Raw genomic sequence first — 15,514 nt, 5'->3', positions numbered from 1 at the left:
AATGATCTTTAATTGAGAAGAAAACTATGATAGGGTACTCTGATTGATTGGGGTGATTACCTATGATTAGGGTACTACATTTGGTGTATGGGATCAGTGCTGTTTAATGCCTTCATTATTGACATAGACAAAGGGATCAAGTGCACCCTCGGCAGATTTCCTGATGTCACCAAGATGAGTGGTGCTGTTGCCACAATTCAAGGATTTGGACTCACTCAAGGCAGAAGTGAGGCACTAACTTCAACAAAAGTAATCAACTGTTAAAAGAAAGCTGTTAGAATGAAAAGATCGTTGATTTGTTTGTGTCTTCAGGTCAAGACTAGATATTCATTGCTAGGGTGTGTGCAACTCTTCCCCCATAATCATGGGAAAGAGAAATTAATTACGGATGGATGAAGGAGGTCTGTGTGCTTAAGAACATCTAATCTTGCTATTTTTCTAGTTTCTATCAGTCAAAAGAAGATTATTTTTAACTAAGTCAAGTTTCTAAACATTGATGGAAACAGGTTCTCAGTTCTTGTCCATATCTGCTATAGCAATTGTTCAGTTGGCTGATGCAGACAGAGGAAATAGACTGCATTAGGAGTGTCTGTTCTGTCTTCAAAACTAGTACTAAATCAAGAGAACTTAAGATGCTTTTGAGAAAAAACAAAAAAACTAGACCTGTGTAAAGAAGTGTGTTCAGTTTTTGTTAAGGACTTGCTAGCCTGACGTGGATTAATTGTAATACCTGTGCCCAACTCTTGGTAGCTGGGTGGGGGTTGATGTAGGTCTAGTGGTTATTTCACTTGTTCTTTCTGGATTATTCAGTGCTCCCAATACATGAGTGTGAGGAACTAATTTAATTTTGAGTTCTGTCTCAATATTGTTTGAAATTATCAGAGGTGTGTGGAGAGGGGGCTGTACAAGTGCTGCTTGCAGTGTTAGCGCTCAGGAACACATAATCACGGAATGATTATACGCAGGTGCTTTTATTAAAGAGCTCTCGGTGTCAGGGGTACAGACCCAAATCTGACTCTGACATGGTTTCAAGCTGAACATATTTTGTATTCTATCATTATGTAACTTGCATATTAATGATTAAACTTACATTGTTCTATTGTATACATTGATTTCATCCAAGCATGGATTTCTCGTGATCTCCCTTAAACTCTCAAACATAGTTTCTCATGACTCTTCTTATGCTTAAACAATAATTACATCTAATTACATCTAATTATTAAGTAATCATCACACCTAACAATCATCATTTATCATATACTGAATACACAGGTGCACTTTTACATGATCTAGCAAACACAAGGCCTAACATTTCCCAGGGCCTACCCTTAACACTCTCCCAGGGCCTACTAAGCCTAACTTTCTTTCTAGCTCCCCGAATTTTCTATGATTTTAAAATCTTTTACTATCAGCAGGAGGCAGCTAGGAGAAGATGGAAAGCCCTGTCTCTCAGGAGACTTTGCCAGGCAGCCATCTCACATCTTACATATAACAGGCAGTCAGTAGGAGACCACCAAGGACACTGACTTCCAGAGAGGTTCTCCAGTCAGATGGTGAAAGGACATTGGGCTGCAGTGGAATGTTGGACTGGGCCAATGCAGACCTCAGCATTGCAGACCTTGGGAGGAGCCAGGGAATTAAAAGTAACTGCGTCACAAGCTTCAGAGCTTTTCATCATTTAGCCCTGACTAGGTGGTTCTTTTGCCACTGTTTTTGCCTTCACTGGCCCTCACGTGCCCTCACTCCCTGCTCTCTCCTGGCTGGACACTTGCTGACCACTTTCTGTGTCCAGCCCGACCACTTGGTCTCCCTCACGTGCTCCAGCTGTCACCTGTTCTGCCTATCTGTGTTCCTGCCCAATGCCCTATCTGCTTCATCTCCTGCCTGCCTTGCTCCCACCTGAGCCACCTGCTTCCAGCTCTGTGTCGCTCATCCGGCCTGTCACCACAGTCTGCACCGTCATCCTGCCCAGGGTTCTGCCCCTCCTGCCCGAGCACCCACTCACCTCGTGTCTGGCTGCCCGTTTGTGCAGAAGCTGTGCCTTTGCTCCAGGAGCTGCAAAGGCTTCTCCCAGTGGGACGTGTGCCCACGCCACCTGCCAGCTGTACACAGACAGCCCACTCTGAGGTTCTGGTGGTAACAACCATTTTTTCTCTCAGTCACCCCCTCTCTCTGCCCATTCTTTTTCCTTCTCTGTGTTCATTTTCTGTCTTTTCTATTCTTCCTTAGTAGGGCAACATTCTTTTCACTACCAATAAATGGTTCTCAGATATAATTACCTCATTTCACGCAATTCCATCCTCAGCCATCTGTTTTAGAAGAACCCCCTGCAGTTCCCCCAACAATAAGATATCCAAGAGTGTATGGGGATTTTTTTCTTTCTTTGAGTTAGAACTAGACAAATCTTGATTATCTTCCTTCACATTTCAAGAAGAATTTGAGATAATTGCCAATTACTGTATGTATTTTTTACCCTGTAGAATCTGTAAGTGGTATTCTTCGGGAAATATGCATGGCTTGTAATAAGAATGTTATGGAAAATACACTTATGGATTAATAGATGTCTCCCCAGTTATAAACAGACATCACCATAGCATAAAATGTTTACTGTTTATATAGAACTTCTAACATGCTAATGTCATTTTGCCATTGTAAAAAAGAATTACTTATGTTTTACAGATGCCAGAACCTGGAGAAAGAAGATGAACTGTTCAAGGCCAGCCCTGGTCTAGCTCTTAGTTTGTACTCTTTCTCATAGGCAATGTCTAGCTTGTACAGTGTGAGGAGGTCTCAAAAATGTTGCTTGTAGCTGCCAAAGCACAAGCAATGTGCTTTGTGTGAAATCACAAATGTTTATTGCTGAATTGTCTTTTTTTGCTGTCCCCTTGCAGATCCTGATGTGTCTGGAATCTCCATTGAAACAGATAACAAAAACGTAAAAGCAGAGGAGTTTAAAGGTACAGTATGGGCGTTGTTGTGATAATTTTTAATATATACACAATACATGCAAACTGTGTATACAGAAGCTGTGCAGCTATTGAGGTTTTCTTCCTCTTTACTGAGGGTTCTTCTGCCTACTCTCTCCACTGATTCTGCTTTATCTTGGTCTTGTTCCCACTTTCTCTTACTCGAGGTGGGGTTGACCTCGGTGCTCCCCAGAGATCCTTTCCAACCTCACCTGTTCTGTGGTTCTATGACTTGTTTGTCAGTCCTGTAACTTCTGCCTGGTTTCCTTCCACACAATATTATGGGAGCTGATGGAAAGGAGAAACATTAAATACCTTATAAGACAGAAAAGTGAGGGACTAGAGAGAACAGATATAAGTTAGTTAATTGTAAGTAATAATAATTTAATGGCTATTTTTACTTGTCAGTAGCTGTAATGGCATTTACATAGTTATATATGTATATATATGTGTGTCATATATAAAACAGCAAATTACTTCCAATAATGGGGTGGAGAACTTACAGAGGCAAAGAGGAAAACTGATTTGCTGGTTAGATGAGAAAGGGGAGTACTGTAGTGTGAGGTTTGTGGGTTATGTGGGTTTGTTTTTTGAATTTGGTTGGAGTGGAGAGAGGTGGGAATTTGGGATCAAAAAAACTGTTCTCTGAGCTTTAAACCTTATTCAGCTTCTTGAGGTAATAATCAAATATTTTAGAGGTCTCTAAAACTGTCATCTGGACTTCTGTTAAGTATTCTCCTCTTGACAGAATGCATTTAGAGCTCAAAGCAGGCAAAAGCAGAGAGAAATGCTTCAGCTAATATTAAAGCTTAATTAGGTTCTGTCTTTTTATATGGTATGTGGCTTGCATTTTTTCTTTGGTTATTTGCACATTGAATGGAATCAGTTCAGCGCAGCCCAGATGCCAATCCAAGTTCTCCATGTGTAACAGCACTAAGAGATGGCAGGGCCAATAGACAGTTATTCCACTGAGTGCAGCTGGTCTGAAATGCATTTTCCTTTTCTCTTCTAACTCCTCTGACTGTAGAGGAGGATGGTCAGGCACTGGGACAGGCTCCCCAGGGGAGTGGTCATGGTACCAAGCTCAAGGAGCATCTAGGTGACACTCCTAGTCATGGTTTTGTTTTAGGTACTTCTGCAAGGAGCAGGGAGTTGGGCTCACTGATTCTTGGCATTCCTTCCAACTTGAGATATTCTATAATTCTATCACCAATGATAGCCTCCAGACCAGATGTAAATCCAAATTAAATATTGCGCAGATCTCTCCAAGATTCCAGAGAGCTTTTGCAGGCCTAGCAGTACCAGTGCTGATGCACAGCATCCTGTGGACCTACCTTAATGCAAGCCTGGAAAATACCTCTCCCTGACTCCATGATTATGGGAAAAAGCAGGAGAGGGGAGCTATAACTAAGGACAATTTTATTATGTTCTCTCTGTTCTGTGCACACTCCCTTTCTTCCATGCATTCCTTTTCTCTGAATAAGATTGGTGGGTGGGCATCAGTGCTAGGGTTTTTTTCTGAAACAAAAACATGTGGGATGCAAGAAAGGGGCAGCTCATTTGAGACAGAGGTGACTTGTTCAGCTGAGAACACTTCAGCTGAGCTGTCTCTGTGTCAGCTAATAGAGACCAGCTCATTTGACAAGCCAGCTGTCACAAGGCCAGTAGCAAAAGCAAACTGAGCTTGAATGATGGTTTTTCTTTGTTAGAAGGATACAAAAACAAAATGGGAAGGAAACTAGCAAATCTTAAGATTCAGGAAGCCTCCACCCATACACTCAACCTGAAGTCAGGAACCTCAGACTTCCTGAGTGCACAGTATGTTTTTCAAAACAGCCAGTGCACGTGTAACATGTTTCTGGCAAGGAACACCCTCCTGCCTCAATTTTTCTTTCAAGTCTGGATATTTTTTTCCCCTGTGAGGTATCACCAAGGCTACCAGTCTGGGTTTTTGTTTCTTTTCAGAGCAGACCTAGGAAATCAGACTCTGAAGGGCAAGGGAGTAGAACTGTCTGTAGTTCCTAATTACCTTCCAGCTTCATTTGTTTAGACTGGAAAGGAGGATGATGGTTGATTATGTTTGAGCAGTGCATGTTGGCATTATGAAAGCTAGACAGGCCTTGTCAAAACTATAAAGGCTTTTGCTCTGGATATTGTGGCCTGTATTGGAAAATTAGTAGCTTACAGGTAGCAAGGTCTATATTGCATTTGTTTCTTTAACCATCTTACTGGAACATTTTTCATCTCCATTGAGTTATACATTTAAAAAGAAAAGCTATTGATACTGAATTCAGAATGGTAATTCAAAAAATATGTTTATAACAGGGTCAGAGCCCCCCTTTTTAGGGGTGATCTGCTCAGAAGTGTTTAAACTAAAATGAGGGTAGTAATAAAGAATGTAATTATTAAAGCAGATATTCACATATTAGATGGGGAAAGTAATAAACCCTATCCAGCATGGGAATCCCCAGCATCCGAAGTTTGACCCAAAAGCCACTGAAGTATAAGAAAATTACTGGTTTCTTTTTCCCTACTGTGTTTGTGTAAATCTGGAGAAGCATCACTTTGAGAAGTAGATCTGGCCACTGCTGACTGTACAAGTTCTTTTGAAGGAGGAACATGAATTTCATGGAATCTGAGTGTATACCAACACAATACTAAAATCTCTAATTTTCCCTTTTGTCTTTATTTTTTTTTCTTCCCTCTAGAGGCTATTCTTAGTTGCAAACACAAATTTTCGAAAGGGATGAGTTTAAGAATAGAGTGGAAGAAAATCCAATCTCAAGGAGTCTCATTTGTCTACTACAACAGTGAATTTACAGGTACAGTACTGAAAATTGATGGTTTAACATGTTTTTCTCTGGCATTGCTGTTGACTCTTTCTTGGGGAACAACACCAAGGATAAGACTGAACAAGAAGGCTCTTGGCTGTTCATATAGAAGAGCTGTTGTTTTGAGAAAGAGAATTCTTCTCTGGGGAAAAAAGGCATTTCTTTATACCATCATTGATTATTAGTTACCTTTTAATTAAGGTAAATATAATAAAATTAAAGACTAAGAAAAATGGTACTGCAGATTCCTTGGGATTTTTCAACAATGAAATTACATGTGGATGTAAACTCCCCTAAACTACTGCAGGCTCTGCACTCCTATCCTAAAAAGAGGTTTCTGAAGTGTCCTGTAAAGCAGGAGGCTTAGATATGAATAATTCAGCATTTTTTATATACATAAAATATAAACTCAGCTGTATATTATAAATTATTTGTATTCCTTTCAGAAATAGAATTTCTCTTTGTATGTTTTGAAAAGGACTTACTTAAGCTTTGTGTGTTGGAGAACATATGGGTCTCTGTTACATTGTACATAATAAATGAAGGCTGAGAAGTAAAATAAAAGCACAGAGATTTTGTTAGTTTATAGAGCTTGCAGATGTGTTGACCTTGATGAACTTGGGTTTTTTCTGCACATATTTAATTTAGAGAAACACTGGGACTCATTCTTCTGTGTGTGCATGTAACTTTCATAATAAGCTGTAGAATTACAAAAACTTCTTCATTGTTAGAAGTCTGATGGCAATATTTTTGCTAAATCCATCAAGTTTTCTTGCCAATTGAAAATGTCAAATATTCTGCTGTGGTCATACAACCTTTTCTTTAAGGTAATTAAGTTAGTGATTGCCATGTCTCTAGTGGAAAGGGACGTCTTTCAGTCACCTCACTACTGCTATACATATTTTCTTGAAACACCTGGAGAAAAATGCATTCCATCTTCCAAGTGGATAATGTATGGCAGATGGAGGTTTTTTGAATTGAGGTTGGTTTTTTTGACTAAATGGAAGGTTCATACTGTTTTGAGAAGGGGATTATGTATTGCTCTTTGCTGATAGGTAACTAACACTGAATAAATGAGCAACAGTTTCGTGTACAATATGACATAAAATATCAATAAATTGTACATCATTTCAGCATAAGCCAATGAGCCATAGATATTTGCTTCAGACTGAAAGAGGGGAAATTTAGGTTAGATATGCAGAGGAAAATATACAAAGGAAGTTCTTCCCTGTGAGGATGGTGAGGCACTGGCACAGGCTTGCCAGAGAAGCTGTGGCTGCCCCATCCCTGGGAGTGTTCCAGACCAAGTTGGATGGGGCTTGGAACAACCTGGTCTAGTGGAAGGTGTCCCTGCCCATGGTAGGGGGGATGGAACAAGATGATCTTCGAGGTCCCTTCCAATGCAAACCACTCTGTGATTCTACAATTCTATGAGCAAAGAGCTGAAACCTCTCTGTCTGTTCTCCCTGAAGGTGATCTCCGAGGCCGAGCAGAGATGCTGAATACAGGAATCCGAATTAGGAACGTGACTAGAAGGGATTCTGGGACCTACCGCTGTGAAATCAGTGCCAAGAGTGAAGAGGGGCAACGCCTAGGAGAGGCTACTATTACTCTCACAGTATTGGGTACAAACTTTATTACTTAGGCTTTTTGAAGACACTGGATGATGGGGTGTTGGGATGTTGAATGTAGGGTTGCCCACACAGTGTGTGGCTGCTGGGTTTTTGGGTCTTCTTTGGGCTGGGTTTATAAACACACTTGCACATGAACGTTCTACAACATCAAAAAACAGCTTGGCAAAAGTCACACTTGCATCAGAAAGGGACATAACTAGGGTTTTATTAAATCAAAGTGAGTTTCAGTTCTCAAAACTGAAATCGCTCAGTGACTGAGAATCTGGATAAGATGATCATGGTGTTTGGCACCGGAAAGTCAGCATCTGTCAACACTTATCAAATATTCATAAGCAGAAGTTCATTCCAGTATGCTACAGTCTCGTCCTGGTTTTGGAAGGAGAGTTTTTGTGCAGTGACGGCCAGAGAGCTGGCAATCAGTGGACTTTATTTACAGGAGAGATGGTGGTGCCTACTGGCGAGCAGTTGTTCTTTGTGGGTCTTTGTTTTCTTTCCCAGTTAAGGAATTTATGGAAAAGTGAATACTGAACACATTGTTCTCACATTGGGTTTGGTATTTGTTGCACTGGATGAGTGGTAGAGGCCAATAGTTTTCTTTTTTTACTTGTACAGGGACAAAAGAAAATACTTGCTTTTGTAGATTCTATATTTGTCCTATTAAAACTAATAATAATTGATCATTCAAAATTATACATAAAGTTTCTAAGTTCTTCATAAAAGATGATAAATGCATGAACTTCTGATCAGCATCAACAATGAGGTAACCCCACTTTCTTCTGCTTTCTCAACAGCTTTCCTGTTTTAAATGTGGTTTCTCAATTTAGAGTTGAAATCTTCGAGGCCAAAGGAGAAAAGTGGGGGGAGGGGCCATGTGTTGCTTACAAACCTTTTTGAAAGTTAATGTGAATTAGTATTTCATTTGGTTTTCTTTATTTCTGCTTTTTATCTTAAAATGAACCCAGAAAAAGCAATCAATACTAGTTAAGGTATCAGTTGTTCTTTTAATGTTCCACAGATGCCTCTTCACCATTATTTTTCTTCTATATAATGTTAAGTACCAAAAAAAAAATTAAGTTTCTTTTCTGTTCACATATTAAAAATCAAAAAAAGATATGTTCATCTTCATAGGAGAAGGAACAAACAATTGTCCAGCATCTATCTGGGGGAATGTTCATTTTTAATTTAAACTGGAACGTAGTAACCAATTGGTTTTGGTCCTCAGACTGGGGTTTATAAAGTGCCTATGACGACTGCCAATGTCTCAGTGAATCTTTCTGACATTCACTTCTCAAAAATTTACTCCTTTTAATACAAAAACTCTTTTTCCTCTTCCTCACTTCCATTTTTAAATACTAGGGTAGGGAAGGGGTCCATTGCTGGACTACAGATTCCAAGTTATCCCATCTCTGTCTGTGAACAAGAGGTTGCATACAAGAAACAAAGTGAAACAAACTCTCTGGGGTTGGATGAAAGTGAACAGATTAGAGAGAGGATGACACAGCATACGGTGGTGGGAGGCTGGCAGTACACACCTCTTTCATTTTTAGCAACTCATAAATTTTACTGTGCTCTCAGTAGCAGGGTTGTGCCTTCCAGCCCTTCTCCTACACTTAATTTCATTGATGTAGTAGTTATCAAGTGCTCACCTCCTCACAGTGACTGTCAGCCTGCTCTCATGTTGTCATGATCCCATTAGTAAAGTTCTTAGAAATGCCCCTGCCCAAATGAAGGTGCAAACAAGACCAAATGCCAGTGACAATAGTATGGGGTTTATTTAATAGTAACTATATGAGGGAAGGAGAGAGAGAGAAATAAGAAACAGGTGGGAGGGACAGAGAGTAACAGGGACAGAATAAGGAAAATACCACCACTCCATGGATCCCAGTGATGTTTCACTGATCCTCTCCAGCTGGTCTTCTTGGTGGTGAAGAAGAAAAGCATAGAATCTGATTGGTTAATATACACTCAGGCTAGGTAGGAAAACCCAGTCTCCTCCCTTGGGGGACAGGGGGAGTTTGTCATTGTCTCTTAAAACAGACTGGGTTTGTTGCATCACGTGGAGTCCTGTGGTGCAAGGCTTCAGGAATGACACTGGGGAGCACTTCAGGGGGCCTTTGATGGATTAAGGCACCATGTGAATATCCTGTGGGTGTGGCCTTCCCAAGGTTGGGAGTTCCATAGCCAGTTTGTGTAGGGGAGGATGGGTTCCCTGCCTCTGACCAGAGGTTACAACACACCGAAACTTCCTCCCTCCACCTCAGCTGGGGGGGGAAATCTGTGCAAACCTGCTCCCAACAAATGGGTCAGTGGGCTACTGCGACAGCTATAGCTGTTCTATAGCTGCACAGATAATTAGGCCATAACAAATACCAACTCAACCAGCCTAGCTCGTTAGAGAATAAGGAGTAAATAAGGCCCCAGGTTTTAAGTTGATAGGCCGAATTCAAGTTCAAACAAGGGGACCCCAGCCAAGCCCTTTGAACCAGGAATGCACCTGTATCATTGGCCAGTGAGCTGGGCAGAGTTAAGACCTTTGACCAATAATATCTGTAAGCACGGGAAATTCAAAGCTCTCACAAAGAGGGTGCGCATCAATAAACTCTGGCTGTTGCTGCGTGAACCTCAGTGTGTTCCGAATGTCACATTTCTGTCTCCACCATCAGTGACAGGCTACGGCCTCCCTCACCCCAAAGCAAGCCCAAGATGGTTCTTAGCACGGCTGCTGGGTTTGGCTCACATTCTTTTCCTTGTTTACTTGCTTGTTTCAGGTGATTGAAGAATGAGTTTTCACTTTGTTTAATCTCAGCACTTCGACTTTCAGTCCAAAGTCCCAGTCAGGTATCTTCAGGGAGGCTTCTTTGGTTGTAGCTTCTTTATACATTGTTATAATGGGCAAAACTTTGTATCAATGTTTGAGGCATGAACTATTTCAGACTCTGACACGTGTGGACAGTATAAGTACCTGTGTAACAAGCTCAATTTCACTGTCCAGTTGCTCCGACTACTCCAGTGTGTGAGGTACCCAGCTCCGCAATGACAGGAACGGTCGTGCAGATGAGTTGTAAGGAAACTGAGGGCTCCCCTCCATCTGAGTACCAGTGGTACAAGAATGGTGTTGCCTTGCTGGAGAAGACAGGAACAGGCAGTACCAGAGCAGCAAACATAACTTACACCATGAATAAAAAGTCTGGCACTCTGGTAAGTGTAATAACCAACTTTGTCATAGACAGCTATCAAGGAGACCCAATTACTGTTCAGTAAAATGATGCACAGGGGTCTAAATCCAAAAATTCACAAGGTCTTTGTTGGAGGTCAATGCCATGCTGAAATGTGCTGAGAAATGGAGAAGGTGGTTTCTGCCTCAAACCAGTGACAAGCCATAGACATTGAATGATACACACAAACTGGGTGAGGTGCAAGGCTGCAGTAGTGATAACTGAGAATCTTGAAATACAGAAAATTTTACCTTGTCAGCTGGCAAACTAGTGCCAGGTGAGAATGAGGTTTCAGTATGGCAATAGAGATATATTTCACAGAACCTCAAAATTTGGTATAGTAGCCTCATACACTTCAAGGGGAGTGCAGCACTCAGGGCAGTACAGAATCTCTGCAATCCAGTGCCATTTACAAGTTCCCATCCAGCACCTGTGGAGTCAGGGGGAATGAGTTGGGACTGTAAGTAAGCTTAGTTCTTCATTTTAGTTGTAGTTTGTTTTGTGGGTTGTGGTGTTGGGTTTTATTTTCCTTCAGAGCTGGCTGTCTCTCTCATTCTTCCCCCATTAGCTGATCCTTCAAAAGAGCTTGATGCTACTTAGGGAGCTGAGATTTTTCAGAAGTAAAGAGTTGTTCTAAGAACACTACTCTTGAACAAAATCAAACATGGAAACTGAAGTATGACTAAGCATTCAGATGTCCTGAATGCTCATCACGGATATCAGGTGGACTACTCAAACTTACTAATCACTTCTGAAAATATCAAAGTATGGCATACATTAAAAAGAAACAGTTAACAAGTCTAATAATTAAGAAAATATGGCGTACATTAAAAAGAAACAGTTAACAAGTCTAATAATTAGGAAAATAGAAATACTGGAATTGACATGAGGTCAGTTTCAATCCATCTCTTTGTTACAGATCAAGTGAGAGCTTTAGAAAAGCCCTGCCTTAGGCTTAGATTTTTTGCAGCAGCTCTACTTAGGTGACCTGCACCTAAATCGCTCTGGCTCACAAGTTCTTAAGAGTGGACAGTTAGGTCTATTATAAAATGAGTTACTTATTGAATTGGCAGAAAGTAACAGACAAGAGGCCTTAAACAGTTATTTATTACACAGAGTAAAATACAAGAACTACTAGTAGATTACATAAAAGAGTGCATGACATTAAGGTACCCATATTACAACTAGCAAGGAAATAGTATAGGTTAGGAGTGTAACTTACCACTGAATTGCTGATAGCATACACAGAGTCCTTACACTCAGCCTGCAGGAGAGGAACCACAAAGTGGGGTCCTGACTTTGGTGGGGAGACCCCACACATTTCTAGGGAATGTGCAGAAGATTTCTGCTTTGTGAAAATACGGTGTAGCTTTTATAATTTGTAAAGTGAGGTGTATGTCAGTCAGAAATTCCAGCTTGTCTTTCCATATCTGCTTCCACAGCAAGATGTTTACTGTCAGCTGAAAGCATCAAGCCCATGACAATGAAATAATTCACTACAAGATAAACTGTCCTGATTGAGTTACTTCACCAAGGCTCATGTGAGGCTCATGTGAGAGCAAGATGCTCTGAGTTATTGCATCAACTAACAAGTAACAGATAAGCTCTTCTGTGGTGGGGGGAAATGTCCTGCTACACCCTCATTTTCATTTCATTTTTACAGTAGTAGTATTTGATAAATAGTATCATTTAGCATTTCTCTGTTGGAAGAAGACAAAGTGCATTTTTGGAGGGTTGAGAACCACTCAAACAACTCTTTACTTCTGAAAAATTTCAATTGACAATGCATCGTAAGTAGTATGTGTCAGGTTTTTTGAAGGATCAGTTAATGGGGTTGTTGTTTTGATAAAATGAAGAAACTGTTTTATTTCAGGTATTCTGAAATTAGAGCATGTCTAAAAAAGTGGATATTATTGGAAAGTTCTGGTCCACTGAAAATTAACTTCCTTGTAGATGCACTCCACTGAGTTAAATGTCCATCTTAAGGAACCTCTTAGGCAACAAGCAGAAGTTGAAGGACCAGGGAATGTGACTAGGGAGCTGTTACAAGGTCGAAATGGGCCAGAATTTCTTACTTGCCTTCAGGTTTTTTTGGGTTTCATTTGTTTAAAACAAACAAATCTACAGTGACGTGTCAAAATTTCTATCTTACAGGATTTTTTTCCCCTGTTCTGACAATGGTTTTGGACTCTTTCTTAACAGCTGTTTAATACAGTTACAAAGAATGACACTGGAGAGTATTTCTGTGAAGCCTCCAATGGGATTGGATTATCTCAGAAATGCTCAGTGAAGCGAATGCAAGTTGGTATGTGATAAAGAAAATAATGGTGGAAAACAGTCTTGCACTAGGATTTATGTAATTGCATGGTATAACTAAGAATCTAAGACCAGATTGATTTAAATACTTTTACTTGATGATGGCATTTGGGGGGAGGAGAAAAAATAAGTTTCTTATCACAGTAATTAGCTTTTAGATTCCTAAACACTGACTTCACAAAAAATCATCAGCCATATAAGAACTTTAATATTTCCAAATACTTTTGTGGAAGGTTTACAGAAGAGTGTGCCAGTCCACTGGGGTGTTTTCTTCACATAAAGCCTCCCTTCTGGGATTCATTCATGAGAAATCTTAATGTAACAGTCTATAATAACCCAAAATGTGTGAGGGGGTTTTTTTGCAAAATATACAACTGGTTCTTGCAGATATCATAGGAAAGCAAATGGTAACAAATCCTAGTAACTACTGCAGGGAAGATCCTGTCCAAGTGTATGGAACTGCAAAGTTCCATATGGTGCTTTCATGGAACTTAGCTGAACATCACTGTGTCATGGGTTTTAATGCATTCTTGGTGGATTATGAACAAATGTTCCTCAAGCTACTGAGATAGAATCCCTTTATGAAAATATGCACTAAGTCCTAAATTGACGTCAGCCTAAATTGTACAAAAATTTGTTAGGTTTTGGGGTAAAAATCTCAACCATATATTAAAATATGCTTGAAGTTGGGATCCAAATAATCGGAAACATAACAAAAACCTATGAAAATGTTTCTGCTTCTTGATAATTTTGGTTTTCCTAAAATGAATGTTAGTCTGAAGTGCTTAATGAGTATATCAGGATATGGGTGTGGTCTTTGTCATGGTTGAAGTCAAGCCATCACCTTCAAAATAAAAATGGCCAGATGTTTCAGTAGCCTGGTGTAGAGTTTAACTTCAGGCAACTCAGCTTTATTGTGTTGTATTTTTAAAGCCTTGCTATTTAAAAATGTAAAAATCACTGCCTCTCAAAAAACTCATTTGAAGAGCTCTTTAGAAGTGGAACTCTATTGCTGTCAGCTGTTTCAGTTGTGTTAAGCAAATTAACTGTATGAAAAATCTTGCTTTAACGCTTACAAAGATGTCAAGATGTTTTTTCTCAGAGACATATGACTTGGGTAGTACTTATCTGGGGTAGATACGATAAGGAATATGTATCCCTTGGTCCTTCTTATTCTTTCCTTACATTTGACCCAAACTAAGCAGCTGATGTGTACCAAGCACTTCTGTTAAAGTGGCTGTGGCACATTAGTACTTTTTTAATGCTTAAATACATCTAACTTTTACTAATTAACTTATGCATCTTGGGCCAAAGACCACCTATAGATACCAAAATTCCTGTGGTAATTAGGGAAAAATCCAGCCAGTGGGAATTTTTACTATTTAGAACATAGGACTTCTGCTTTATAATTACAGATGACCTTAATGTAAGCGGTATCATTGTGGCTGTAGTAATTGTGGCTTTGGTGATGGTGCTGTGTGGCCTTGGAGTATTCTATGCCCAAAAAAAGGGCTACTTTGGAAGTAAGTAGAATAAAATCACTCCTTCCTTGAGTCAAAAAATGTCTTTATTTAGCAGCGTTTCCACGACACTCTCTCTTGCCTAGAGAAGCTGTGGGTGCCCCATCCCTAGAAGTGTTCAAGGACAGGTAGGAGGGAGTCCTGAGCAACTGGATCTAGTGGAAGGTGTCCCTGCTTATGGCAGGGAGTTGGAACCAGATAATCTTTAAGGTCCCTTCCTACCCAAACCATTCCATGATTTTATGATTCTGATGATGCCCTCCCTTCCATGAAGGTTCTAACTCCATGGTACTAAAGCTGGAGAGCATTAAAACAACAATTTTTTGTGCAGACATTTTTATTCTGCCAACATCTTCTGCAAAAGGCACTTTGAAAATGATATGGAGATGTTTGTGCAGTTGCTTAAGGCTACCAAACAACAACCTAGGGAAAGCAATGAGCCTGATTCTGGTTCTTGGAACCTCTCCACCCTAGTTTTGATAAGGAATGTCTAAGAAAGGCAAAAGAAAATTAAACCTGTTTTAGTCAACAGCGCCTGACCAACTAAGTTCTGATGAAAGGGAAACTAAATTAACTGTCTTCTTCCTCTGGGTCGTGGAAAAAGTTTGCTTTTAGGGATTGCTGCATAAAGCTTAACATCCAGCAACCCTCTCTGTAACCTTTACATTGGTACCTATAGGCTTGAGCACAGCAACAACAGATGCCAAACATTGGGCTCTGAAAAGGTCAGATGCCTGAAATTACCAGAGGCTACAGAGCTGCTCGTCAGAGTTCACTTGGAGCTTCATTTACCCTTGAAACCTAATCTTTCTTCTGCCTAAACTCACTACACCAAAAAGAGACATTTGGTTCCGAAACTCCTTCTAGAAACTGAAGAGCTGAATATTCTAGAAATAACTATTTCAAAGAACTTTAAAACAGAGACTGTTCTTGTGCTAATTCTTTTTTTTCCCTTTCTTTTTCAGAGGAAAGTTCTTCCCAGTAAGTATGCAAGCAGTATATAAATTGTTGCAAACCTCATTTACATTTCAG

General features: G+C 40.1%; 1 protein-coding gene across 3 annotated transcripts in view; it reads left to right on the top strand.

The window, feature by feature from the left end:
• JAM2 (junctional adhesion molecule 2) overlaps positions 1-15,514 on the top strand; it is a 37,796-nt gene that overhangs the window by 18,469 nt on the left and 3,813 nt on the right. Inside the window, exons 2-8 of one of the 3 annotated variants that reach the window (XM_030971533.1) lie at positions 2,892-2,957; positions 5,675-5,788; positions 7,270-7,422; positions 10,424-10,629; positions 12,849-12,951; positions 14,378-14,485; positions 15,448-15,463. In XM_030971533.1, coding sequence (XP_030827393.1) covers positions 2,892-2,957; positions 5,675-5,788; positions 7,270-7,422; positions 10,424-10,629; positions 12,849-12,951; positions 14,378-14,485; positions 15,448-15,463 — 766 coding nt within the window. Of the gene's footprint in view, positions 1-2,891; positions 2,958-5,674; positions 5,789-7,269; positions 7,423-10,423; positions 10,630-12,848; positions 12,952-14,355; positions 14,486-15,447; positions 15,464-15,514 lie in introns of those variants that run through there. The other 2 variants (XM_030971541.1, XM_030971551.1) reach the window with 2 other exon arrangements.

This window comes from Camarhynchus parvulus, chromosome 1 (assembly GCF_901933205.1).
Source record: "Camarhynchus parvulus chromosome 1, STF_HiC, whole genome shotgun sequence".
Lineage (NCBI taxonomy): Eukaryota > Metazoa > Chordata > Aves > Passeriformes > Thraupidae > Camarhynchus > Camarhynchus parvulus.
The sequence above is the reverse complement of the archived record's forward strand: the minus strand, read 5'-3'. Positions and strand labels throughout refer to the sequence as shown.